The sequence below is a fragment of the Spinacia oleracea genome, chromosome 5 (assembly GCF_020520425.1).
Source record: "Spinacia oleracea cultivar Varoflay chromosome 5, BTI_SOV_V1, whole genome shotgun sequence".
Taxonomy (NCBI): Eukaryota; Viridiplantae; Streptophyta; class Magnoliopsida; order Caryophyllales; family Amaranthaceae; genus Spinacia; species Spinacia oleracea.
In genome coordinates this window covers 964,735-987,488 of record NC_079491.1, presented here as the reverse complement: position 1 = coordinate 987,488, position 22,754 = coordinate 964,735, and the positions used below count along the sequence as shown (strand labels likewise).

General features: G+C 37.1%; 4 protein-coding genes across 5 annotated transcripts; 3 read left to right on the top strand and 1 right to left on the bottom strand.

Annotated features, from left to right (window-relative positions):
* Positions 1–1,651: 1,651 nt before the first annotated feature.
* On the top strand, positions 1,652–5,439 carry LOC110776865 (pentatricopeptide repeat-containing protein At4g01990, mitochondrial). Its single transcript, XM_021981430.2, has 2 exons — positions 1,652–2,051; positions 3,949–5,439. Exons 1-2 carry the CDS (start codon positions 1,749–1,751, stop codon positions 5,182–5,184), a joined length of 1,539 nt encoding a protein of 512 aa, XP_021837122.1. The 5' UTR covers positions 1,652–1,748; the 3' UTR covers positions 5,185–5,439.
* A 592-nt stretch (positions 5,440–6,031) lies between these two features.
* LOC110776847 (pentatricopeptide repeat-containing protein At1g02370, mitochondrial-like) lies at positions 6,032–10,695 on the top strand. The gene is made up of 2 exons (XM_021981409.2): positions 6,032–6,361; positions 9,068–10,695. The coding sequence occupies exons 1-2, from the start codon at positions 6,044–6,046 to the stop codon at positions 10,292–10,294; spliced, it is 1,545 nt and encodes a 514-aa protein (XP_021837101.2). The 5' UTR covers positions 6,032–6,043; the 3' UTR covers positions 10,295–10,695.
* Positions 10,696–12,449: 1,754 nt separating this feature from the next.
* LOC110776835 (pentatricopeptide repeat-containing protein At4g01990, mitochondrial) lies at positions 12,450–17,858 on the top strand. 2 transcript variants are annotated; one of them, XR_002530270.2, is made up of 4 exons: positions 12,450–12,843; positions 13,749–14,957; positions 16,963–17,174; positions 17,586–17,858. XR_002530270.2 is itself a non-coding variant. In XM_021981396.2 (2 exons), exons 1-2 carry the CDS (start codon positions 12,544–12,546, stop codon positions 14,970–14,972), a joined length of 1,524 nt encoding a protein of 507 aa, XP_021837088.2. In that variant the 5' UTR covers positions 12,451–12,543; the 3' UTR covers positions 14,973–15,333. The 2 variants fall into 2 exon arrangements, 1 of the variants encoding a protein (XP_021837088.2); XM_021981396.2 differs by lacking the exons at positions 16,963–17,174; positions 17,586–17,858 and having other exon boundaries at positions 12,451–12,843; positions 13,749–15,333.
* A 1,006-nt stretch (positions 17,859–18,864) lies between these two features.
* LOC110776825 (zinc transporter 6, chloroplastic) lies at positions 18,865–22,744 on the bottom strand. Its single transcript, XM_021981386.2, has 2 exons — positions 21,846–22,744; positions 18,865–19,383 (listed from the first exon to the last, which is right to left on the bottom strand). The coding sequence occupies exons 1-2, from the start codon at positions 22,590–22,592 to the stop codon at positions 19,069–19,071; spliced, it is 1,062 nt and encodes a 353-aa protein (XP_021837078.2). The 5' UTR covers positions 22,593–22,744; the 3' UTR covers positions 18,865–19,068.
* Between the last annotated feature and the right edge of the window lie 10 nt (positions 22,745–22,754).

The window sequence follows — 22,754 nt, the reverse complement described above, 5'->3', positions numbered from 1 at the left end:
GAAGTGATTCTATTAAAATATGGTAAGTAAACCCTAATAGACTAATATATTATTCAAAATCTCTTTTATGGTCCTCACTTTTTTTTTTTTTTTTTTTAATGGTCTCGAATTTCCATTGTTATTTTTCTTTAATAAATAAATTAAAGATTGGTTCACTTGCACCATTTAATAATAATTTTGTATGAGATTCCTGAAACTACTTCGTATGTGTCCATGCAAGTGATGCATTTTTAAAAAAAAACACTAGTAGGCAGTAAGGAGTACATTTTTACCAATTCTAAATAGATTTTCTATTTTCTTTCTAGTGAGTTTGAACCAAACTTCTCTTAATCTTGTACTCTTGTTATACGTAGAGTATTGGAGTAATTGGCAACAATTAAATGTAATTAGTTGGAAGATTAAATAATGAATGTGCCATATCTTAACCAAATTTTAAATAGATAATAATCGGCTACCTTTTACAACATGGTTTAGGACTTGGGACTAATTGGGGGACATTGCTATACTTTACAAATCGGTTTAGGATTTTTGAAGTCTATAAATCAAACTTGTGCATCCTAAAACTTATATTAACACACCTAAAACGAAGCTAAGAATTACAAAGATGAGTAGTATTACGAGAAACCGCGAAGCTCAACATACAAGCCTAAGGATCTTCCGATGGAAAGAACCATCCGTTCCTCTCACGCGCGGTTTGTTTCTCTTTAATGTCACCTTTGAAAAACAACACAAGGGTCACAAAGTTCATAGTAAGATATCTCAAGATGTAATGAGTTTTAGCCATAAGTACCTCTATTATGGTCAATTCTATGATTTGACACTAAAAACTCTTGCTTGCCCTACCTTGTTTAACTACCAAACCAAAGCTATCAAACAAAATCTTGCGCAACAGGTATGTGACTATATTAAGAGTTGCTTTGAATTCGACTTCAACTTTGTCAAATATAGTACAAAATTCAAGGTTGTTTTTGTCGCGGATATCACTCTTGTTCAAGAAGTTGATGAACCGACAATCTATAGGGAAAAAAGAGGACTTGTGTGATAATAGCGAAAATGATATTACGTGGGGTGGTGGTTATGATAATAACGATGATCTGAAGGCAGCCGCAATCAAATTCAATGGGGAACAAAGTACTTTGTTGAAGTGAAATCCACCTTAGAGCTCTCACATGCAAGAGATAACACGAGTTATGATGAAGATGAACAAAATTCATGTTCTATATGCCTTAAGAAAATGCAAAGCGAAGAACGATTAGCCAAGTTAATCCATTGTTGTCATACTTTCCATGCTCATTGCTTATTCGAGTGGCTTTCGGAGGAAAATTCATGCCCGTATTGTCAATCGAGTAGCTTGACTAAAATAGGCATATAAGTTTAGAAAAATCGAGGTTTATGTACAAAATTTCAATTCCCCCGTTCCCCTCTTGTAATTCACAACGCGTCTCTGGTTTATTCGGATAAATAAAGTTAATATATGTACGGAGTATGAATTTTATCTTCTAAAAATTTATTTCATATACTAGAGCGAATTAGTTTTTATTTTCAGTACAATTCTAAATAATAAGCATTTGTTATTTTCGAATTTATTTTGCAGATATTGTATATTTGTATCATAAAAAACCCAACATAAATTTTAATCATCCCTCCCATAATAATTTTCACCCTCCAATAAGACCATAACCCTTAAGGCCAAAGTGCCAAACCCTTCATAAACCCCAACCCCACCACCAAGGCACCAACCTAAAACCATGTTGAAACAAAATTTGAAGCTCACAATCACTACCGTCCGTCTCATCTCCGGCAAACCTCAGCTCCTCCGGTCAATATCCACCGCAACAACGCCAGTCCCGTCTACAAATCCGCCGGGAAGCCGCCGTACTATCTCCAAAGAGGATCTGCAGAAGAGATTATGGGCGGTGCTGAACAAAGGCCAAAAAGTTTCGGATGTTTTGTACCAGATTATGCGAAATGGCGAGCAGTTCCTTAGCCCTGACCTTCTCTCTTGCCTACAAACTTTGCGCAAGTTTGGCCACTACAATCCTTGCCTTGAGGTTACTTTGCTTCACTTTTTTTTTCCGATTTCATTTGTTATTTTTTACAAATGTTAATTGAATATCTGAAGTTTGCATTTTTGGGTGACATTTATTATTGGTTTCATTTCTCTGTGAATATTTGTTCTTGAGTATACCACCTTGAGACTCTAATTAACTAAGCTAGTTAGCATTTACTTTTGTGTGTGAATTGACTAAGCTATTGATGTTGTTGCTAAGAAAGGGTATTTGCAATGCTTAATGAAGCATATACTAGACTATAAGACACAGACTAGTGGCCAATTTTACTATGGTTGACACTCAAGGAAGTATACGTCAAAAGTGACTTGTGGTATTGGTTACCAATACACTGCTAAGGAGTACCAATACGCGTCATTTGCGTTATTGGTACTGACATGTGACTTGTATCCAATTTGGTCACAAGTCACTTGACGTTTAACCTCGTTGATACTCATATATTGGTGTATTTGCGGAGTTTGGACCCCGAAATGGATGGTTTAGTTCTTGAATTAAGGATTGTGAATGCACAAAAGGGGATATTCCGGGAATTTGTTGTTGTTGTTGTTGTTAGCTTAGGTGTTGTAATTTTAAGATAGGAAGTGGAGAAAATGAAATAGAGCGAATCCTAGTTCATATTTGCATGGCTAATGTAGAAAATACTGCATTCTGAGGAACAAACCAGGGAACAACTAACAGGGAAGGGGATTAATGGTTCTAATCTTGTAAATTTTGTTTGTTAAAGTAATGAGAATGGGGATTCGTCATTTTGGCATAAATGTATGGCTTTGGCATAGGAGAGAAGAATTTGCAGTATAATACTTCGAAGGCTTATACGGTTATACTATAGCATAAAAAGCTAGAAGTTTGTTCTGAAACTTGTGAATCTTTAGTCCTCAGCATTGTCTTAAGCTTCGTCATTAGGCTCATCAATTGAGACTTTTGTTTTTGTTGGATCAACTATGAATTGATAGACTGATGACTTTTTACTGGTGTAGTATTCTCATGCTTTCGGGGGAAATAAGGGAGAATGTAGTGTCCTAAAACATCCTGTTCTTTTTGGAAGCTCGACAGCTTTGCGTCATGGATTTTAGCTATGTATGTTGAACACTCTTTGTTTATCTTCGAATAGAAGGGCTTAAAGGAAAGAACTGGAGGTGCGATATGGTTAATTAACTGAAATCAATCATATAAACGAACCAAGTTGATAAAACATCCCTAATTTCTGCTGTCCAAAATGACTGAGAAACCAACTTGTTTGTGAAATATGATTTAATGCTCCTTTGTAGGTGTTTAGTGTTTGGTTGGTTAGTTGGTGGAAATAGGGGGCACAAAGTAGTATTTTCGATACATAACTTAGGCAAATGTATGTACAGTTCACAAAATCCTCATTTACAATTTTTGACCGATATGTTTCCACTTTCCAAATTTGCGTTCGTGCTAGCTCGTAAATCACAAGTACTGGTTGGAGCTTGATTTTCATGCTCTGCCGGTCTGCCTGCTGACACCTTGATGTTACCTGTGAGTGTTGAATATTACCGAGCTTATTCAGCAACTTATATGCATCTTTATATGCATCTGAACCTTTATATTAAATTAAAGCAAACAGCTTTACATTTACATGAGTTAGGCTTCATTTTTTTCCCATTTGATCAAAGGACTGTATAGAATGCATGGGGGCATATAACTTGGTTTATTTCCCATTGTGTTACCACTCCTCTCATACCAAACATTAGGTAATGGAATTGATTCCATTTCCATCACTTAAAAATTCTATACCAAACATGCTCTAAGTATAGTACTCTGTACTAATAATATAGGTAGAGATATATGGATAGATGCTTTTGAGTGACCGCATTTCTAATTTCAGGCACTTGTATCCTATCTTTTATTGTTGCAGATACTTGATTGGATGGATAAAGGTAAACATAGCTATTCAGCTGCAGACTATGCATTGCGATTAAATCTAATGTGCAAAGTTAGAAGCATTGATGATGTTGAAAAATACTTTGACACCATTCCTCTAGAACTCAAGAACGATTCTGTATATGGAGTACTTCTAAATTGCTACTGTACTAAAATGATGAAGGATAAAGCATTGGCACTTTTCAAAAAGATGGATGAACTGAATTACGTGTCTAATTGTTTCGCCTACAACAGTCTCATGAGTTTATATACCAAAGTAGGTGAAACAGAGAAGGTGCCGTTGCTTGTAGAAGAGATGAAGCAGAGAAGCATCCCACTAACCAACCCGATTTACTACAGCTGGATTCAGAGCTATAGACATGTCTTCAACCTTGAAAGTGTTGAACAATTGGTGAAAGAGATTCAAGAACACAAAACTGTTGAAGAAGATTGGCAAATATACAGCAACCTTGCTGCAGTTTATATTGAAGCTGGTGAGTCTGAGAAAGCTCGTGATGCCTTAAAAAAGACAGAGGAACTTTTTGACAACCCTAAAAATGCTGACAGAAAAGCATATCATTATCTGATTTCTATGCATGCTAGTACTGGTGATTCAGAATCTGTTTATCTGACATGGCAGAAACTGAAGTCAAAATTCGAAATTTGTCAGAACGTAAGCTACCTTTCTATGCTTCGAGCACTGTCAACTCTAGATGATATTGAAGGCCTCAAGAAGCTTCTAGAAGAGTGGGAGATGAGCTGTAAAATCTATGATGACAGGCTACCGGCTGTTGCGATGAGTGCTTACCTGAAACATGACATGGTTGAAGAGGCTGAACACCTGCTGAAACATGCTAAAGGTAAAGCTGAACGGCCAATAAGGTCGCCCCACGTTGTTTTCATGAACTACTTTTTGGGGAAACATCAATTTGATTCTGCTTTGGAGCATTTGGAAGCTGCAATGGCTGCAAAATGGAAGCCATTAACAGAAAAGCTTGATCCTTTTTTTGAACATTTCAAAGTAGAAAAGGATGTTGACAGTGCTGAAGAATTATGCAGAAAATTAGAGAAAGTTCGGGTTCTTAACTCGAAGGGCTACTTGTGGTTGCTTCAGACTTATGCAGATGCTGGTAAAACCGCCCCGGAAATGCGTCAAAGGATGGAGAAAAGTGGTGTAGATATTAGTACTGAGCATGAGGAGTTGCTCCAGAAGATATGCTTGAGTACTTGACATTTTTTGTTTTATTTTTAGGAGTATATGTTTTGGGAAATTTAATCTTGTGAAAATTCCCACAACTACCCCTTTGTTATGGACAATTTAGATTTGTGTGAGAGAAGTAGATTATTGAAATTCGTTGATTAGTTTTTTTGGGTGTAAAGTGAGCCACTAAGAGCAAGGCGACAAATAATGTAGACGGAATTCGATCCCAGGTCTTGGGTATCACCGCTCAAGACTTTATCAACTAAGTTAATTGATATCCACAAATTTGTTGATTAGTATAGTCAGGTATTTAGTATTCTCAAACTCGTAATACCAATCACAAACTATGTATAGTCGACTAAGTCGAATACTAAATATATTCTTATTTCGTAAGATTTTAATTATGGACCATGTAGTACTTATTTAGTTTGACCTAGTAGGCTACTAGTTAGGGCATATACATGTCCTTTAAAACCTCGAGGTTATGAGATTTAAAACACCCATCGGAACATTAGGTCTGTCGAAGAGAAGTTGCTAATTGATCTCGATGATTGACAAATTTAGTTAGTGAAAGTGACATTTTTGTAGTAAATTTGAAAACATATACTAATATCAAATGGTCAAATATGAATGTCAACTAGCTTAGTTGATAAAAGTCTTGAGAGGTGGTACCCAGACTTGAGATCGAATCTCGTCTATATCATTTATTCCTTGCTTTTTATGGCTTTGTTCACAAAAAATAAAAATAAAAATCAATTGATCAAATAGTTTTAACTTCCTAGGTCAAACAAAGATTGACTAGATGGTACTTGACTATCGTGAAATGTCCATAACACCCCCAATTAGAAAAACCCTTGATAAACCCCAGCACCACCAAACTAACAACACCATGTTCCAAATTCAATCACTGAAACACAAAATGAACCTCATAAGAGTCACCATCCGTCTCATCGCCGGAGAATCTCAACTACTCCGGCGACTCTCCACCGCCACACCGCTAGTTCCGTATGAAAACCCGTCGGAAAGCCGCCGTATAATCGACAAACAACTTCTGCGTAAGCAAATATGGGCGGTAGTGAATACAGGGGAGAAGGTTTCAGCCGTTTTATACAGGATATTGCATAATGGGGAGCATGTCAAGAGGACTGATCTTCTTTCTTGCCTTAAAGATCTCCGTAAGTCTGGCCATTACCATCAATGCCTTGAGGTTAGCTACTTTGTTTTTGCTTCATTTCTTTTTTGGGGAAAAATTATGCAAAAAGTTTGATTTTTGGTTTCTGCCCAGATTTTATTTTGCAATATCCTGAAATGTGTATTTGGGAAATTGGGAAATGGGGATAATAGTATGATTGAATGATTGAAGTTTGCATTTTTCAGTGACATTTATTTTGATTTTTCTTTTTTCCTGTGAACTAGTATGAATAAACTGTGTACAATTTTTCTGTTGTCCAATTGATGGTTGCTACTTGCTACTCAAAATGGTGTAATTGCAAATTGTAATGCTTTACACTCTAAGGTGATGTTTGGTTGCACTTGGGAAGTTATATTTCCCATGTATTTTAACTTCCTAGGAATTGTGTATTCCTGTTTGGTTGAGCATAGAAAGGTAGAATTCTCAAGGTAAGCAACTTCCTCCCAATTTCACTTTCCATGCTCATGTCAATCATACAACCTTTTACTTTTGACTTCCTAGGAAATGAATTAGAATGTCAACCAAACATCACCAAGGAGGCAAACTAGTGGCCGATTTTACTATGAACCTTGAATAAACTAGAACTTTAACCTTGGTGGATTCCCAAATATATGGATGATCATTTCTTAGATTGAAGATTATGAATGCATGAAGAGGGAAATGCGGGGCTTTTTCCGAATTTTAGTTTTTTGTTAGTGTAGATGTCATAATTTGAAGATAGGAAACGGAGGGGAAAAAGGGGAGAGGATCCTATTACATATTTACAGTGCTGAACAAACTAGTGTATAACTAAGTCGAGGTAGGGTTTCCTGAAGATAAATGGCAGTTGGATTATCTTTTCTTTATCTATGGAGTAATAGATTATATGTGTTAGATGAATATGGATAGATTTTGACATAAATGTAATGGTTTTAGCATAGGAAGGCTCAAAACGGTTCAATGAACTTGGGTTGGAAAAATATGATGATCCAAAATCATCTATCTTATCATAAAAACACCATTTTGAAACTTGTGAATCTTCAGTGATTAGCATGATGTGTTAAGATTTCTCATGAGGAACACAAATTTATGTTGGATTAACTAGGGATTGCTTGAGTAATGTAAGTGATGGATTTCTCGATTGCAGGGGGGCATATAACTTGGTTTTATTTCCCATGATTATGAAACAAGTTTAGATCTATCTTTGTCTTGGAAGGCAAGTATTAAAAGCTTTTTATTCAGCCCTCTTTCTACAATGTCCAATCTTACCCACTATTGTTCATTCTCGAAAGATAGCTTGTAAAATGTGTGTTCTTTGACGATTTATGTTTAGCTGCACTTTTGTCCTTGTGATCCTCTATATTATACGGAGTAGGAAGGAATTTTTCTCCCAGCTTCTCTTTAGCATGCATTAGGTCTTACACTTTGTCTTTTTTTTTTGTTGGTAAGTAAAATATTGTATTCACACCAAAAATCAATACATCCTAAATTTTCTAAGGGGGGGCAAACCTTCCCTAGGAAGGAGTCCCCTAAACCCTAAAGGGAACCTAAACGGCTTAGGTCGCAAAGCCTAAAAATGACCTCTAACTTTACAGATTATCAAACCAACTTTGATCTACACTACTGATTTTCTTTTTGTTTACATTTTTAACTCCATTTTTTACATCAAACTTGACGTCTTTTACAAATTACAACTTTTCCTGCACTGAAAACAGAGGAGTTCCACAAAGCATTTTTCCTAGATTTGCCATATCTTGCATGTAACCGCATCTAGAGCAGAGGAAAGAACCCTTTTCCTGAATTGAGATCCCTTGAATTTCTGTTTGCACCACAAAAGCAATTGAACAGTTGTCAGAGTTCCTTTTCTGATTTCCCAACCAGCTCAAGATATTGTCAATATACTGCTTACTATATCATTAGGAGGCAAAATGGAGCTTACTTTTTCCCTCCCTCCCTCCCTTTGTTTACCCTCCCCTTCCTCCTATTGTATCCCTTTCTTTATGTGCTGTTTTGGGCTTGCTCCTTCTATAAATAGCTCTTAAATGGTTTTGACAGAGAAATCAATCAAATTCCTATCTCATGGCCGATCATGGCCTCACTTATTACTGTATAGTTTTCACTTTTGGTTCTGAAATTTGAGACCTCGAACTTCCTAATTATATAATCAGACGATTAATGATCATAAATCCTTCTGGAGAAGACCAAAATACAAATCCATATTCCTACGGACGTTGATGGATCTCTGCCTACTGTGGAGTCTGGTTGCTGAAAGTTTTTTTGTAGAATCCCATGGTAGATTTGTAAAGGTAGTCATTAATCCAAGTTTCGAAATATGATTGGTGATTCTGTTATAACAGTCATTTAAAGAACTAACCATTTTGTAAAAAGGAAATCCATGATAATAAACCCAAATCACCATTATTTTCTGTCTCCCCTTCTCTTCTTAGTTCTTCCTCTGTACTTTAGAAGAACTGCTGCAGTGCTGCTCCGTTCCTTTTGATTTTCTTGTCAAAATATTTCAATTCATACTCCGAATGAATTAGGGATAGATTTTCTGTTTGAGATGATTTGATTCTTGATAATTTATGAAGTACTTGTAGATTAGTTTTCTTTTCTTGAAGTAGATAAGAATTTTTAACTCCAGTACAATGTTGTTTTTGCATTCAGTTCTCTCTCTTCTAGCTTCAAATTGCTACTCTTGATGCTGTTCTTTTTGTGTTGAATATACTTTTCTTTTTGCAGATACTTGATTGGATGAACAAAGGTAAATTCGGCAATTCTGATACAGACTATGCATTACGTATAAACATAATAGGTAAAGTTAAGGAAATCAGTGATGTTGAGAACTACTTTGACAGCATTCCTTCTGAAGCCAAGAACAAATATACATATGGAGCACTTCTAAGTTGCTACTGTACTAAAATGATGACGGATAAAGCATTGGCTCTTTTCGAGAAGATGGATGAACTGAAGTACACGTCCAATGATCTGGCCTTCAGTAATCTCATGAGTCTTTATATGAAAACAGGCACACCAGAAAAGGTGACTTCTCTTGTAGAAGAGATGAAGAAGAGAAACATACCATTACACAACCATATATACTATATCTGGATTCAGAGTCATAGATATCTTAACAATCTTGAGGGTGTTGAACGAGTTATGCAAGAGGTTGAAGAACAAAACTCTGTAAAAGAAGATTGGCAAATATATAGCAACCTTGCTGCAGTTTATATTGAGGCTGGTCAATCTGAAAAAGCTAATGTTGCCTTGAAAAAGGTGGAAGAACTGTTTGATAAACCTAAAAAAGCTGACAGAAAAGCATACCATATTCTGATTTCAATGTATGCTAGTATTGGTGATTCAGAGTCTGTTTATCAGGTATGGCAGAAACTGAAGTCAAAATTCAGTGTTTGTCCGAACATGAGCTACCTTATAATGCTTCGAGCTTTGTCAACGTTAGATGATATTGAAGGTCTCAAAAAGCTGTTAGAGGAATGGGAGTTGAGTTGCATAAGCTATGATGACAGACTACCAGCTGTTTTAATAGGTGCTTTTCTGAGGAATGAAATGGTTGAAGAGGCTAAAAAGCTGTTGCAAAAAGCTGAAGAAATGGCTGAATTGAAAGTGAGGATTGCTCATATCATTTTCCTGAACTACTACTTGGAGAAACATCAACTTGCTTCTGCTTTGAAGCATATGGAAGCAGCATTAGCTGGTAAATGGAAGCCATTGTCAGAAAAGCTTGATCCTTTCTTTGAACATTTCAAAGAAAAGAAGGATGTTAAAGGTGCTGAAGAACTATGCCGAAAGATAGAGGAAGTTCAGCCTCTTGACTCGCGGACCTACTCGTGGTTGCTTCAGATTTATGCAGTTGCAGGTCAAACAGCCCCGAAGATGCGTCAAAGGATGGAGGAAAGTGGTGTAGATATTAGTACTGAGCATGAAGAGTTACTCCAGAAGATATGCTAGGTGTGCAATGCTCTTGAGTCTTGACATCCTTTTATCGGGGGAAATGCTTTATTTTGCAGTACCTTTGATTTAGGCGATGTTCTTCACCTTATTTTGATTGCTTATTAGACCAGACCATACCAGAAAAAGCTAAAAACACTTACAGAAAACATTCACCTGATACCAAGGTGTTATTGTTAATCAAGGTGTTAGACGTTTGCAATCTAGTCTGCAGCTATATTTGTTTCTTTGTAGATATGCTTGATTTCTCAGTGTTCGAACTTCGAAGTGTAGGAGAGAGCTTTGATGTCTGTAATTATATTATGCAATTTCCATGGAACAACCCAAGTTCCTTTGTGGCGTAGATGATGAGCAGATTGTCACCTTCAATGAGAAGTCTTATGATATTTTGATTTCATTAACCAAGTACAATCACTAATTATACAATTAACCAAGTACACTAAACATTTTGCATCTTAGAAATAACTACTCATACAAACACCTAAAAACAACATTTCTTGCATGCTAAAATACACACATTGTCCTCCAAATCGTCTTCCCTCGGATGAAGACGCGACTGCTTCGGAACATTTGAGCATTCATCGGAGATTTCGAGGTGGACGTCCAAGGAGAGGGAAGCAGAGTCATGTACTTGGTAGTAAGAACACTTGAGAATACTATCAATGACATAAGCATGGGAACAACTATCTACTCCCATGTGATACAAGTAACAACCACCCTTCTATCTTCTTCCATGTAAGGGGAGACTCGACCCGGAACTCCGGCCCATCGTACTTTGGGAAGAACCCACGGGCCGTATCCGTGAATGTCATCGCCTTCTCGGCAATGGCGCCTTCACGGAGGTCACGGTAGTGGATATTGACTGTGATGGTGTCTTGGATGGCATCGGTGTAGGAAACTAGTACATGAGAGTCTATTAACACTCCCTTATTTGCCATTATGTTTTGTGACTGACAAGTCACTAACCCCTAGTGTAGTACGGAGTAATAAACGTTAATACACTTATTTTTTCCGAAATGTTAATATAATTTGACAAAGCTACCCATATTTAACAGACGAGTGATTATACGCTTTTGGTATCCCTCTCGAATTAACCATTTTCTCCACAATGTTACCAATTTAGGTAGAGAATAGTTTCTAGGTCAAATCCTTGATTTATATGGAGTTGGCTAAACTAGAAACTTGATCCCCAAGGTCAAAATGGTGAGGTGGAATGGTCAATCGTAATTTGATAATTATGTACGAAGTATTTATGTTGCAATTATCTTTAACCTAGTTGCATAAAGTTCAGGCCTCTGACTGAGGCCCTTATGGGCCCAAAAGTTTATTCACACATAATGTAAATCCATTTCTCTGTAGCCCATGTTTTGCATGAAGGCCCAACAGTACACATATTTATTTTTAGCTTATTATGCCTAACTTGACTTCTAACTTCTAGTAACTTCTAACTTCTAACTTATGATGTTCTACACTTCTACACAACTGTTAGAAACTAGAAAGTGATCAGATCCGAGAAATTGACCGTAATCTACAATAACAACTAACACGACTTGATTAATGGAGTATATGAGAAATTATCTTCTAAAAAACGAACCGAACCTTTGATAGATTAGTGAGTTGTTGTCATTGAATTACCTTTTGTACATGAACTGATTTCCTATTTTATTATAATTTCACGCAACGATCAAATTAAGAGAAACTCCTACTTAGCTATTAAAATCGCTCAAACCCCTTCTTTTTGAATGAAGAGATATTTCATTTTTAGCTAATTTTTAAAGTCAAATTTTTCTTCCAACTCGAGTTTGTATAGATCCTCTGATCTCTGCTGATTCAGTTGGTTTTGTACAAATCCCCTATCATTGGTACTTGACTACATGGTGATGGTCTTTGCTCACCTCTCACCACCAACCAGAGGCATATACAAGGGGTTTAAGTAGAGTCACGTGACCATACTTGAAAAAAATATATAACCTAATTAAATAATTATACTTAACTTCTTTTTTTTAAAGTGCTTAATTTTAGCTAATTTTTCACTACTTTTTAAGTAGTAACCTCACTATTAAGCTAACATTTTTCAGCCATTATGATTTCAAGTTAGTTATGCATTTATTATCTAAATAAGTTAAAATAAGTTCGAAATTATCTAAGTAAGTTAAAATAAGTTGGAATACAATCAATACTCCAGTCTTTTCTTCATTAGTGGAAACCCTGGCAAAACCCCAGTTTATCACCAAAGAAATCAACACGAAATGGTGATACATAAATTCAAGCTCTTAACCACAAACAGCCGTCAGATTTCCGGTAGTTCTCAGATTTTCCGGCGTCTCTGTACCTCTATGTCTGAGAAACCGCCGGCAGTTCCCCGGGAACTCGACAAACATACTCTTTACAGTAGATTGTCGTCTATTTGGTCCACCGGCGAGAAAATTCCCGACATTTTGGACCAGTTTTCGAGAAACAACAGCAATAAATCGACGAAATATAATGATGATCTTGTTTTTTGCATTAAGAAGTTCCGTAAGTACCGCCGCTACCAGAATTGCCTTGAGGTAACTTAGCTCGCTCAATTTTTGTTTATATTTTTACTATGATTTTATAGTTTATGTAGTTTAGGGTTGCTACATTTTCAATTGGGTGCTAGGGTAAGTTAAAGATTGAGGCTTTTATTGTTTGATTATAATCTCAACCCTAATGTCATGAAATTTGATTGAGTAATTTTAAGTAGTATGTATGAATCCATGACAAATTCACTAGTTGATTGGTATTATTATTGCTTAATGTTTCTTCCCTTATTGCCATTTTTTTTTTGTATTGGGGGTTTTGTGATCCTGCCTTTTTTTAGGTACTTGATGTTGGGATTGTAATATGTGAATGGTGACTTAATTAGTGACTATCATTTTTAGAGCAACTCCAATGGTTGAATTTAGGGACTTGCTTGCAATTTCCTAAAGCAAGTAGCTAAACTATTGGAGCATTTTTCTTAAATTAGCTAGACAAAGCAAATTAGCTCTACCAAGCTAACTAACTTGGCAATAAAGATTTAAAAAAGTTTTAGTTTTTAGTATGTGATGTATGTATTCAATGCAAAATAAAAAAGTTAAAAGTTAAAAAATCTCAAACAACTTGCTGAAAAATGTTGTTGCTGACCATTGGAGCATATTGTAGCTAAAAAATGTTGTTGCTTGAAAAACTGACGTGGCAAACCTAGCTACAAATGATATTTTAGCTAACCATTAAAGATGCTATATGTGCTAGGTTTATTTAGAGCATTTGTATGGCTACATCTTCAAGTTCGTTCTTGTTGTAGACAGCTTATATGATTGCCTATGTGTGCTTTTATGATTGCCTATATGTGCTTGTGTGATTGTCTATGTGTGCTTGTGATGGTTGGAGAAGAATTTTATCGCTTATGATGTAATTGAGTTGATGATTTGTGTGATGTTGCTTCATACAGATTCTGGAATGGATGGAGAAGAGTAAAATGGACCATTCAGAGCATGGATTACACTTGAATATACTTTGTAAAGTTAAGGGTATTGATGAAGCAGAGAAGTTCTTTGATAGTCTTCCTCCTGGTGTGAAAAAAGGCTTCCTGTATGGAGCTCTTTTAAATTGCTACTGTTCTAATAAGATGACTGATAAAGCATTGGCTATTTTTGAAAAAATGGATGAGATGAAATATGCATCGAATGATGTGGCCTTTAGCAATCTTATGTGTCTCTATATGAAAGTAGAACAGCCTGAGAAAGTGCCTCCTCTTATAGAGGAGATGAAACGGAGAAACATTCCTTTAAGTAGTATCTCATATCAAACATGGATGCAGAGCTATGCGTGTTGTAATGATCTTGAAGGTGTAGAACGAGTGATGAACGAGGCTCAAAAACATGAATCGATTAAAGATGAGTGGAAATTATACGCCAACTTTGCCTCAGCATATATCAAGGCTGGTCAGAATCAGAAAGCTCATCCATCTTTGAAAAAGGCAGAGGAAATTTTAGATGCAATATATCCTGACCGTATAGCGTATCATCATCTGATTAGCTTGTATGCTAGTGTTGGTGATTTAGAGTCTGTTACTCGGGCATGGGGTAAACTGAAGTCAAAATTCAAAGCTTGTAACAACATAAGCTATATATGTATGCTTCACGCCCTATCAAAGGTTGACAATATTGAGCAGCTGAAAATTTGCTTTGAGGAGTGGAAGTCTAAATACCAGAGTTATGATCTCAGGATTCCAAGTATTGTTATAGGTGCTTACCTGAGGCATGATATGCTTGAGGAGGCTGAACAGCTGCTAAAGGATGCTACAGAAAGATCTGGGAAAAAAGTATGGAATGCACACGTCTCTTTCATGTACTACTTCTTGAGGAAACGCCTGATTAATTCTGCTTTTAGGCATTTGGAAGTGGCAATGGCTAACCAATGGAAGCCACTTGATGGAAGTCTTGATCCTTTTATTGAGTATTTTATAGAAGAGAAGGATGTTTATAGCGCTAAACAATTTTGTCAAATTTTAGGGAAAGGTCATCCCCTCCTTTCGAGTGCCTACTTGGGATTGCTTCGGACTTATGCAGCGGCTGGGAAAACAGCGCCTGAATTGCGTCAGATGTTGGTGCAAGATGGAGCAAATATTGGAACTGAGCATAAGGAATTGCTTGAGAAGGTATGCCCTAATTGAGTTAGGAGTTTAGATTTACAAGCTGTGAAATATCCTTGAATACTTTTGTATTGCTTGATAAGGTATGCCCTAATTGAGTTAGGAGTTTTAGATTCACAAGCTGTGAAATATCCTTGAATACTTTTGTATTGCTTGATAAGGTATGCACCCTAATTGAGGTAGGAGTTTTAGATTTACAAGCTGTGCAATGTCCTTGAGTTAATCAGACTGGTAGATTTTTAAAGTGATATGCTTTATAAATGGTTATGAACTCATGACTAGTGATGGGGATTTATTAATGTTGTATCTCAGTTTTCTTTATTTTCTTGTATTTTGGAGGAGAATCTGACAGGCATACCAAAATATGAGCACCTTTTTCTCATCTTAGTCATATACTCCGTAGTACATTCCAGCGGTTAAATGGTTACTATGTATCCAAGAAGGCCAATAATAATGCAGATAACATACTGTGACCTTGAGTTGAGGTTCATTCATCTCTAGAAATCTTATAGTCTGTACATTTAAACCTCTTAAACATTTCTTATGTTTCTTGGTTAGACCTTCATGTGATGTTCATGCATACTATTAAGGCTTGAGACACTAGCGGTGTGTTTGGATATCAAGATAGAAGGGCCATGAAAGGGAGAGAAAGAGGAGGAAGGGGAGGGGAAAGAAAGAGAGGGTGAAGGTGAGCGTCATTTTCTCTCCAAATCTCTCCAATTTGGAGGGATAGTGTTTATTGAGTAGGGAGGGGAAATGGATCCTCCCTTTCCTTCCCTCAACCTTTTATCGAAACAAGGGAGCTTGTTTTCCTCCGTTTCCCTCCCTTCCCTTTCTCTCCGTTTTTGCTTATCCAAACATAGTGTAGGTTTTATTTTGCAGTTAATGCTGTATAAGCATATTTTTGCTTCTGCTGTATAAGCACATTTTTTTTATTCCAGTTCAATTAAAGAGATTTTCTTCCCAATGGTATATATACCTGATATTGGGAAGCATTCTTTTGAGAAAATCTCTTTAAGTGAAGTGTATTTTTTTGTTTTTCAAGGAGTGGCAGGGCTGTATCCTTTAACACTGGATTGATAACTAACTGTTCATGACAGAAGATTTTCGCACATCCAAAATTCCAGAAATATGTTGTGCATTTCTGTCTACGGAAGCTTAATTTCCAACACCTGGTGTTAATGTGGTTATGAGGAGTGTTAAATGTACTTTCTGAGTGTTAAAATCATTTCTTTGTTCAGCTGTCTCATCTTTGGACATATATTGTCAAGGGTCACCAGATTATCAGAGGCCAAGCCTTGATAATTACACCCTAATATTCCTTTAAAGCATCACGATTATATAAGGATAGTGTTGGCAGTGATACATTTCAGTATTGGACTTAATACACATTGGTGATAACCCCTTAATGACCTACAAGATCAGATCTACATTACTAGCCTATTGCTTTACTGATGGGGGTCTTTGTATTATGTGATCACTCTGTGATAGTAGTAGTTTCTGTCATCAGCTGTATACACTATGCACAAAGGTTTTGACATTGATGCATAACCAAGAGCCAGAGTAACAAAACAAGGTTTAATCTTTGTGTCTGAGCTACTGAGCTCATCATATTTTCATGGAATAAATCTGTTCGATTTCTATTAGAGAAATCTATAAGAAATGCCTGACGTAAATCCTATTCCCTTTGAAAATCAGCGCATTAGTGCTGTTTTCAACTTGTCATCTTACAATGAAAGAAAGTATCCCCTAAAACTAACCCCTAACAGTGTTGACACTTAATTCTGGAATTTTGGATTCCAGAAATCTGAGCATAAGACCCAATGATGATGCATAAGTATCATTGGGTCTTATGCTCATATTGTAATCTCTATAATGCGACATCACTTAGATATTTTTTTGTCTTCAGTACCAAGAATTTACAAAAAATGATAATGAAAGCTTGTGTGTACACAAGGCTTGTGAATGGTGTTACTGAATTATTTAACTTTTGTCTGGTTGGAATTTTGAGTTATGAGCTCCATTCATTCAAGCATGAAGGTCCTCTCAAATTATTACTAGCCCATCCTCCCCTAACCTTGGGTTCTTTATTGGATACGACTTGGTGGGATTGTGCCCGAGCGGCCGAGCCTTCAACACTTTTTATCTTGGTAAAAAACAAGATAATGAAGTAAACTGAGGTTGGACGGAAGCAGATTCAGGTTTCTTCTCCACCTATTGCAGGTACTTTTCCTTTTCGCTGAAATTTAGGTAAATTTTCATTTTGCTCTCGTGATTTGATTATTTTTGTCGGAGTATCTGTTCTGGTTTTTACACTTGGATTTTTTTATTTTAAATTTATTAATCCTGTCCGCCATTTGTTTTCACGTTTTTCACTGTGTGTACATGTTATTGTTTTTATTTCACTGATTCATTAGTACTGCTTTGTCTAGCAAATAATTGGGTTCATCTTGCTTGCATGTTGGTGGGTTTTCACAAACTTAAAGAGAGTCGAATATGATTCTGATATACTGTTTCTTTGTTAGGTTCTGATAATTATTTTCCTTATTGATGCCTTCTATTATGTACTTTATTATACAGATTTTACTTTATTATTTCTCCTTATTGATGTCTTCTTATTATGAGTGGATTAAGGTCATAAATGAGTGAAGTGATGTGGTTAGAAGATCAGAGGCAGAACATCTTATGCACACATGTCATGATGATCGAGTTGGAACACTTAAGATGATGGAAGAAGATGCTGCAACTGTCGGAAGTGAACACAAGGAGTCAAAGTACACAAAGGTATGCCTTAACTGAATTAGGAGTTGAAGGTTCCTTGACTTAGAATATTTCGTGATCTCAAATGATTTGGTATTTGGGAAAACTTAATCTCGTAGATTAATGATAATTAGTCTTTCTGTCTTCCTTGCCAAAATGGCTAAAATATTTCTATACCAGTAAATCACCGTTCCTGGTCATTGTTGTGGCATAATTTTTGTTGCATTTTCATTTCTTGTTTGACTGTCTTGAAGAGGAAAGGAAATTGGTTCTAAACTTCTAATCACACCGAATTTTACCCTTTTTCCTCCTCATATGCTCTTTTCACTGTTTTTCTCCTTTAGTGTGAGGTTAACCAAATACTTTTGATTTACGATAGTTGTGTGTCCGTTTATTTACATGCATTTTGTAACCGGAAATGGTATAATATGTACGGACTACGGAGTATTTGACTGCAGTCTTGGCCATATTTCTTTGCCCTAAACACACTGAAATTTAGAGATTCTTTGAGTGACGTCGTGATATAAAAACAAAAAGATAACTTCTAGCAACTCATTCTTCTGAATTGTGGTGAAAATAAACTGTAGCAAAGAAAATTTTTCTCTGAAGAAGTTCTGATCTAGCTGCTTGTAGTCTAATTGACCACAAAATTAGAAGTCTACTTCTTTTCCTGAAAATATCCTAAACAAGATAATAGCTAATAGTTAGATTCGAGTTAAGGGACTACCGTCATTGCGTCCCCGTAAAGATGGCTGCGGGACTGACCCGGCACGAAAAAAGCCCGGTCCGGCACGAGCACGAAATCGTGGGCCGGGCCTGGGCTGATTTTTTTTGGAAAAAATACGACAAGGCACGCTAAATTAGTAAAATCAGGCTTAGACATGATAGCCCGTGGGATTGGGCCTTGTTTTGAACTTTTCAACCCGGCCCGACACGACACAGAGCGTGCCTGATTTGGGCCTGAGCAGTTTAGGACCATGGGCTCGGCCCGAAGGCCAACCAGGCCCGGCCCACGGCCATCCTTATCATTGCCTCCCTTGTAGTTGCTTATGGACCTGTTAGGCAATTAGCTGAACTCTTCATGACATGTACAATGCAAAAGCATTTGGGTTTAAATCCAAACAACTTGGTAATTACTAATTAGTCCTGACAGTAATGGAAGCTCTATGATATTTACCAAATGACCTTCCAAAAAGATCAACAACAATTCAACAAGTCCATCCGTGTCATACAACCTAGTACAACCATAACCAAGGAGACCTATTTCTAATACAATTATAGTAATTGGTAAACAAGTACCAGTAATAATTTCTTACATCAGTTACAGTGTTACATACTCCGTATATGCACAACATTTTCAAGCCCAAAGTGCGAGTATTGACATAGAAACAGAACCAAGAACCAGAGCAATATAACAACCCTTCTTCATCTTTGTTTCTGAACTCATCAACTTATTGTGGAAGAAATCTGCAGATATTAGGTCAACTAGAGCCATGTATATGAGTATACCAGATGATAGAGAACCTAATAAACCTTCTGAAATCAACGCGTTAGCGCTGCTGTCATCGTACCCTGTCACTGCAAAAATAATCATCCCTAAAATTATCCCAACTGGTGTTGTCACTGAAAACATGAAGCACATGTAGGCTGTTGTCTTGAAGCTGAATCCTGCCTGTTACATGCCATTAACATATGTTATTAACATACATAATGCTATTAGTTATATAAACTTGGATTAAGATGATGATTATTGTAATTTGCGACATTATCAACATTATCCTAGACTTTCTGAGCTAATTGATAGTTCCAAACCAAACCAAATTAAACTAGACTAGTAATTTTCTCCCTATTAAATGACCAAATATAAAAGTTCAAAACCAATTAAAATTATCTTCATGAAGAGTTCATGATGCAGAGTTGCAGAGGAGGAACAACCTGGACCACTTCATGATGCAAACTGAGGAAAGTGTATACATGACATGGTCCATTATACTTTCACAAACAACCAGCATAACCTAATAAAGTATTTACAGTAAAAAGTACTCAACAAAATGTCATTATCCTACATTATGAGTCCCTCTCATAGGGCCAATCCGGGCCGAATTTGCAGGCTATTTTGGGTTGTAAGATTGGATTGGGATTTTGGGTCACATTGGGCTTGACTTCTGGCTGAAAGGGATACGAGTAACTGCCTAGGAAACTTTGGGCTCGAGTCGAAATTTGAGCCTAGCCGGGCCGTGATATTCGGGTCAATTTGAGCTTTACTTTGGCCGTGATATTCGGGTCAATTTGAGCCTAACTTTGGGCTCGAGTCAAAATTTGAGCCTAACTTTGGCCGGGCCTTCTTTACTACTCTTTAGATGGCACTCCAAGTTCCCAAGTCTCAACCCTCCATTATTAAAGAGTGTGATATGTTTTTAAAAAATACAAATACTTATATGACGGTCTCATGTATAAGATTGTATTTTCTAATATACTTGCGCATTATAATCAAATAGTTTGCTTTCTAATAAAATTATACTTCCTCCGTCTTTTAATACTCGCAACGTTTGGACTTTTGCCACTATTCATATAATCTACTTTGACTATTCGTAGTGTTTTTTATATAAGATAAAACATAGTCATGTGGGATCTTGTTAGATTCGTCTCAATGTGTATTTTCAAAATATCAACTTTTTATAATTTTTGCATAAAGAGAATTTAAGATATAAATGATCAAAGTTGTGCATTGACATGCATGAAACTAACAAACGTTGCGAGTATTAAAAGACGGAGGAAGTATATTTTTTTATTTGTGACATCAACGGTCTTATGCGTATGGCGGTCTTATAAGAGACTTATCCATAGTAATTTACTACTTGCGACTATAATTCCGACAAAAGCTTTTCCGAACATACAATGTGTGGTATAACAAGTGTGACTAAGAGATCAAGCACTCAATTTTATTAGTGGAGCTACCCATAGTCCATTAGCTAAATACTTTTTCTTAATATAAAAATGAAAGTATCAATTGTTTTTCCTAATATTTCCTTTTTTAGCTATGCAAAATTAGAAAACAACTCCCTAAAGTTAAAAATAGACTACAATGTGTCAAATGCGGGTAAAATAGAGGTCAATTTTATTAGTCATTCTTTATAACAAACATGTAATCGCAATTTCCTTAGTGTAGCCCCAAAAGATAAGGCCCCAATTTGTCGTCAAAGTAAGTGAGTTTATGAATCACGGCACTTCAAGCTTAGTACTGTAGTAGTCTACTGACTAGTCAATCCACTATCAACGTCCTAAAATAGTCCCCTAATTATACTTCAAACTATACAGTGAATTAGTGATCTTAAAACATGTAATCAACACTAATTAAAGTGGAATGTAATTGATCATCTGACAGCGTTCAAAGATTTTACTAGCTAAACTAACTGATTAGTAATCATTTAAAATATATCCGATTAACTATAGCCCATCCTGTTGGCCCGACCCGACCCAGTCCGAAAAAGTGCGGGGTTGGGCACCTTAAATACGCATTTTTAGACCAAATCCCGAACCTTGCCCAAAAGCCCGCTTTGGCCCGAAAGTCAATATCATTAGGCATGAGTTTTTGTGTTCGACCTGGCCCGAGTTTTGACACCTCTAATCTAGAATATTACCACATTATACTAAGCCCGAAAAAGTGCGGGGTTGGGCACCTTAAATACGCATTTTTAGACCAAATCCCGAACCTTGCCCGAAAAGCCCGCTTTGGCCCGAAAATCAATACTCCGTATCATTAGGCATGAGTTTTTGTGTTCGACTTGGCCCGAGTTTTGACACCTCTAGTATTCTAGAATATTACCACATTACTATACTAAGTCTTTAGTTAATATCAAAATGTATTCCAACATTACTACACAGACTTTAGTTAATATCATTATATCAAAATGTATTCCAACATTACTACACTAAGACTTTAGTTAATATCAAAATGTATTCCAACACTACTATACTAAGACTTTGGTTAATATCAAAATGTATTTCGTGCAATTGTGCAACTGTTGTGTAGAAAATCTTCCGATTAGTGATACCACAACCTAAATTAACTACCAACCACCTAGTGTAATTAATTAGTACAGAGTAATTAAGAAGTAATTAGAGACTAATTACCTGAGCAATGCAACCACCAAGACCCATGCCTTCAAAAATTTGATGAAAGGACAGAGCAGCAACAAGTGGTTTAATAGTACAAACATTTTGAGACATACCCATTGTCACCCCTATTATCACTGAATGAAATATTATCCCAATTTCCAGCACTTGTGAAACCATCCTCTGCCTCATTTTCTCTCTCATCTCCTCCACCTCCGCCGTCTCCGCCACCGCCGCTCCTTTCTCCTCCACTACGTCACCGTTTCCTCTCACCACCACCATCATTTCCACCTTCCCTTCGCCACCTCCGCCGTGGCAGTGGGATTGTATTTGAGGCTCGTCGAGCTGCGTGTACCCGCCGTGCCCGTGGCCGTGGAGCTCCGCGTGGGAAGAGTTGGCGGCGAGGTCGACGAGGAGAGCCAACAGCGCGCCAATGAGAGTTACGAGTCCTGCGAAGGGGAAATCCTTCCACGGGTGGCGCGTAGCAACTACGCAGTCACTAAGCGCGTCGAAGGCGTCGGGTAAGACGTGGACGAGGGAAGTTGACAGGATTACCCCCGCCGCGTAGCACTTAATTACCAAAGTAGCCTTGTCGTACGCCGGTTTTCCCGCGAACGACTTCGCAAGCACGACTGGGAAGGATATTCCGGCGACGCTGGTGGCGAAGATCACGATTGTGGAGAGGAGCTTTATGTGGGATGCCGACGTGCTGTTACGGCAATTAAGAGCACGCGCCACCGCGTCCACGTCGCCGCACGTCGGCATGAGGGAATCACGTGATGAGAGAGAAAGAGAAAGGGTGTGGAAAATGGAGGGGAAAAGTAGGACGGAGTAGAATTGAAGAAGAAGACTGGTAAAATGTTTGGGGTTTAAGGAGAGGAAATTGGAGGTGAAGGATGATGAATTTAAATGAGGTGGGGTCAATAA

Excerpts from the sequence above, each read along its gene's own strand:
- LOC110776825 (XM_021981386.2), bottom strand. The coding sequence starts at position 22,592 with ATGCCGACGTGCGGCGACGTGGACGCGGTGGCGCGTGCTCTTAATTGC. Across the intron at positions 19,384-21,845 it reads TTGGTGGTTGCATTGCTCAG|GCAGGATTCAGCTTCAAGAC; the intron begins GTAATTAGTCTC and ends GGCATGTAACAG.
- LOC110776847 (XM_021981409.2), top strand. The coding sequence starts at position 6,044 with ATGTTCCAAATTCAATCACTGAAACACAAAATGAACCTCATAAGAGTC. Across the intron at positions 6,362-9,067 it reads ATTACCATCAATGCCTTGAG|ATACTTGATTGGATGAACAA; the intron begins GTTAGCTACTTT and ends TTCTTTTTGCAG.
- LOC110776835 (XM_021981396.2), top strand. The coding sequence starts at position 12,544 with ATGGTGATACATAAATTCAAGCTCTTAACCACAAACAGCCGTCAGATT. Across the intron at positions 12,844-13,748 it reads GCTACCAGAATTGCCTTGAG|ATTCTGGAATGGATGGAGAA; the intron begins GTAACTTAGCTC and ends TGCTTCATACAG.
- LOC110776865 (XM_021981430.2), top strand. The coding sequence starts at position 1,749 with ATGTTGAAACAAAATTTGAAGCTCACAATCACTACCGTCCGTCTCATC. Across the intron at positions 2,052-3,948 it reads ACTACAATCCTTGCCTTGAG|ATACTTGATTGGATGGATAA; the intron begins GTTACTTTGCTT and ends TTATTGTTGCAG.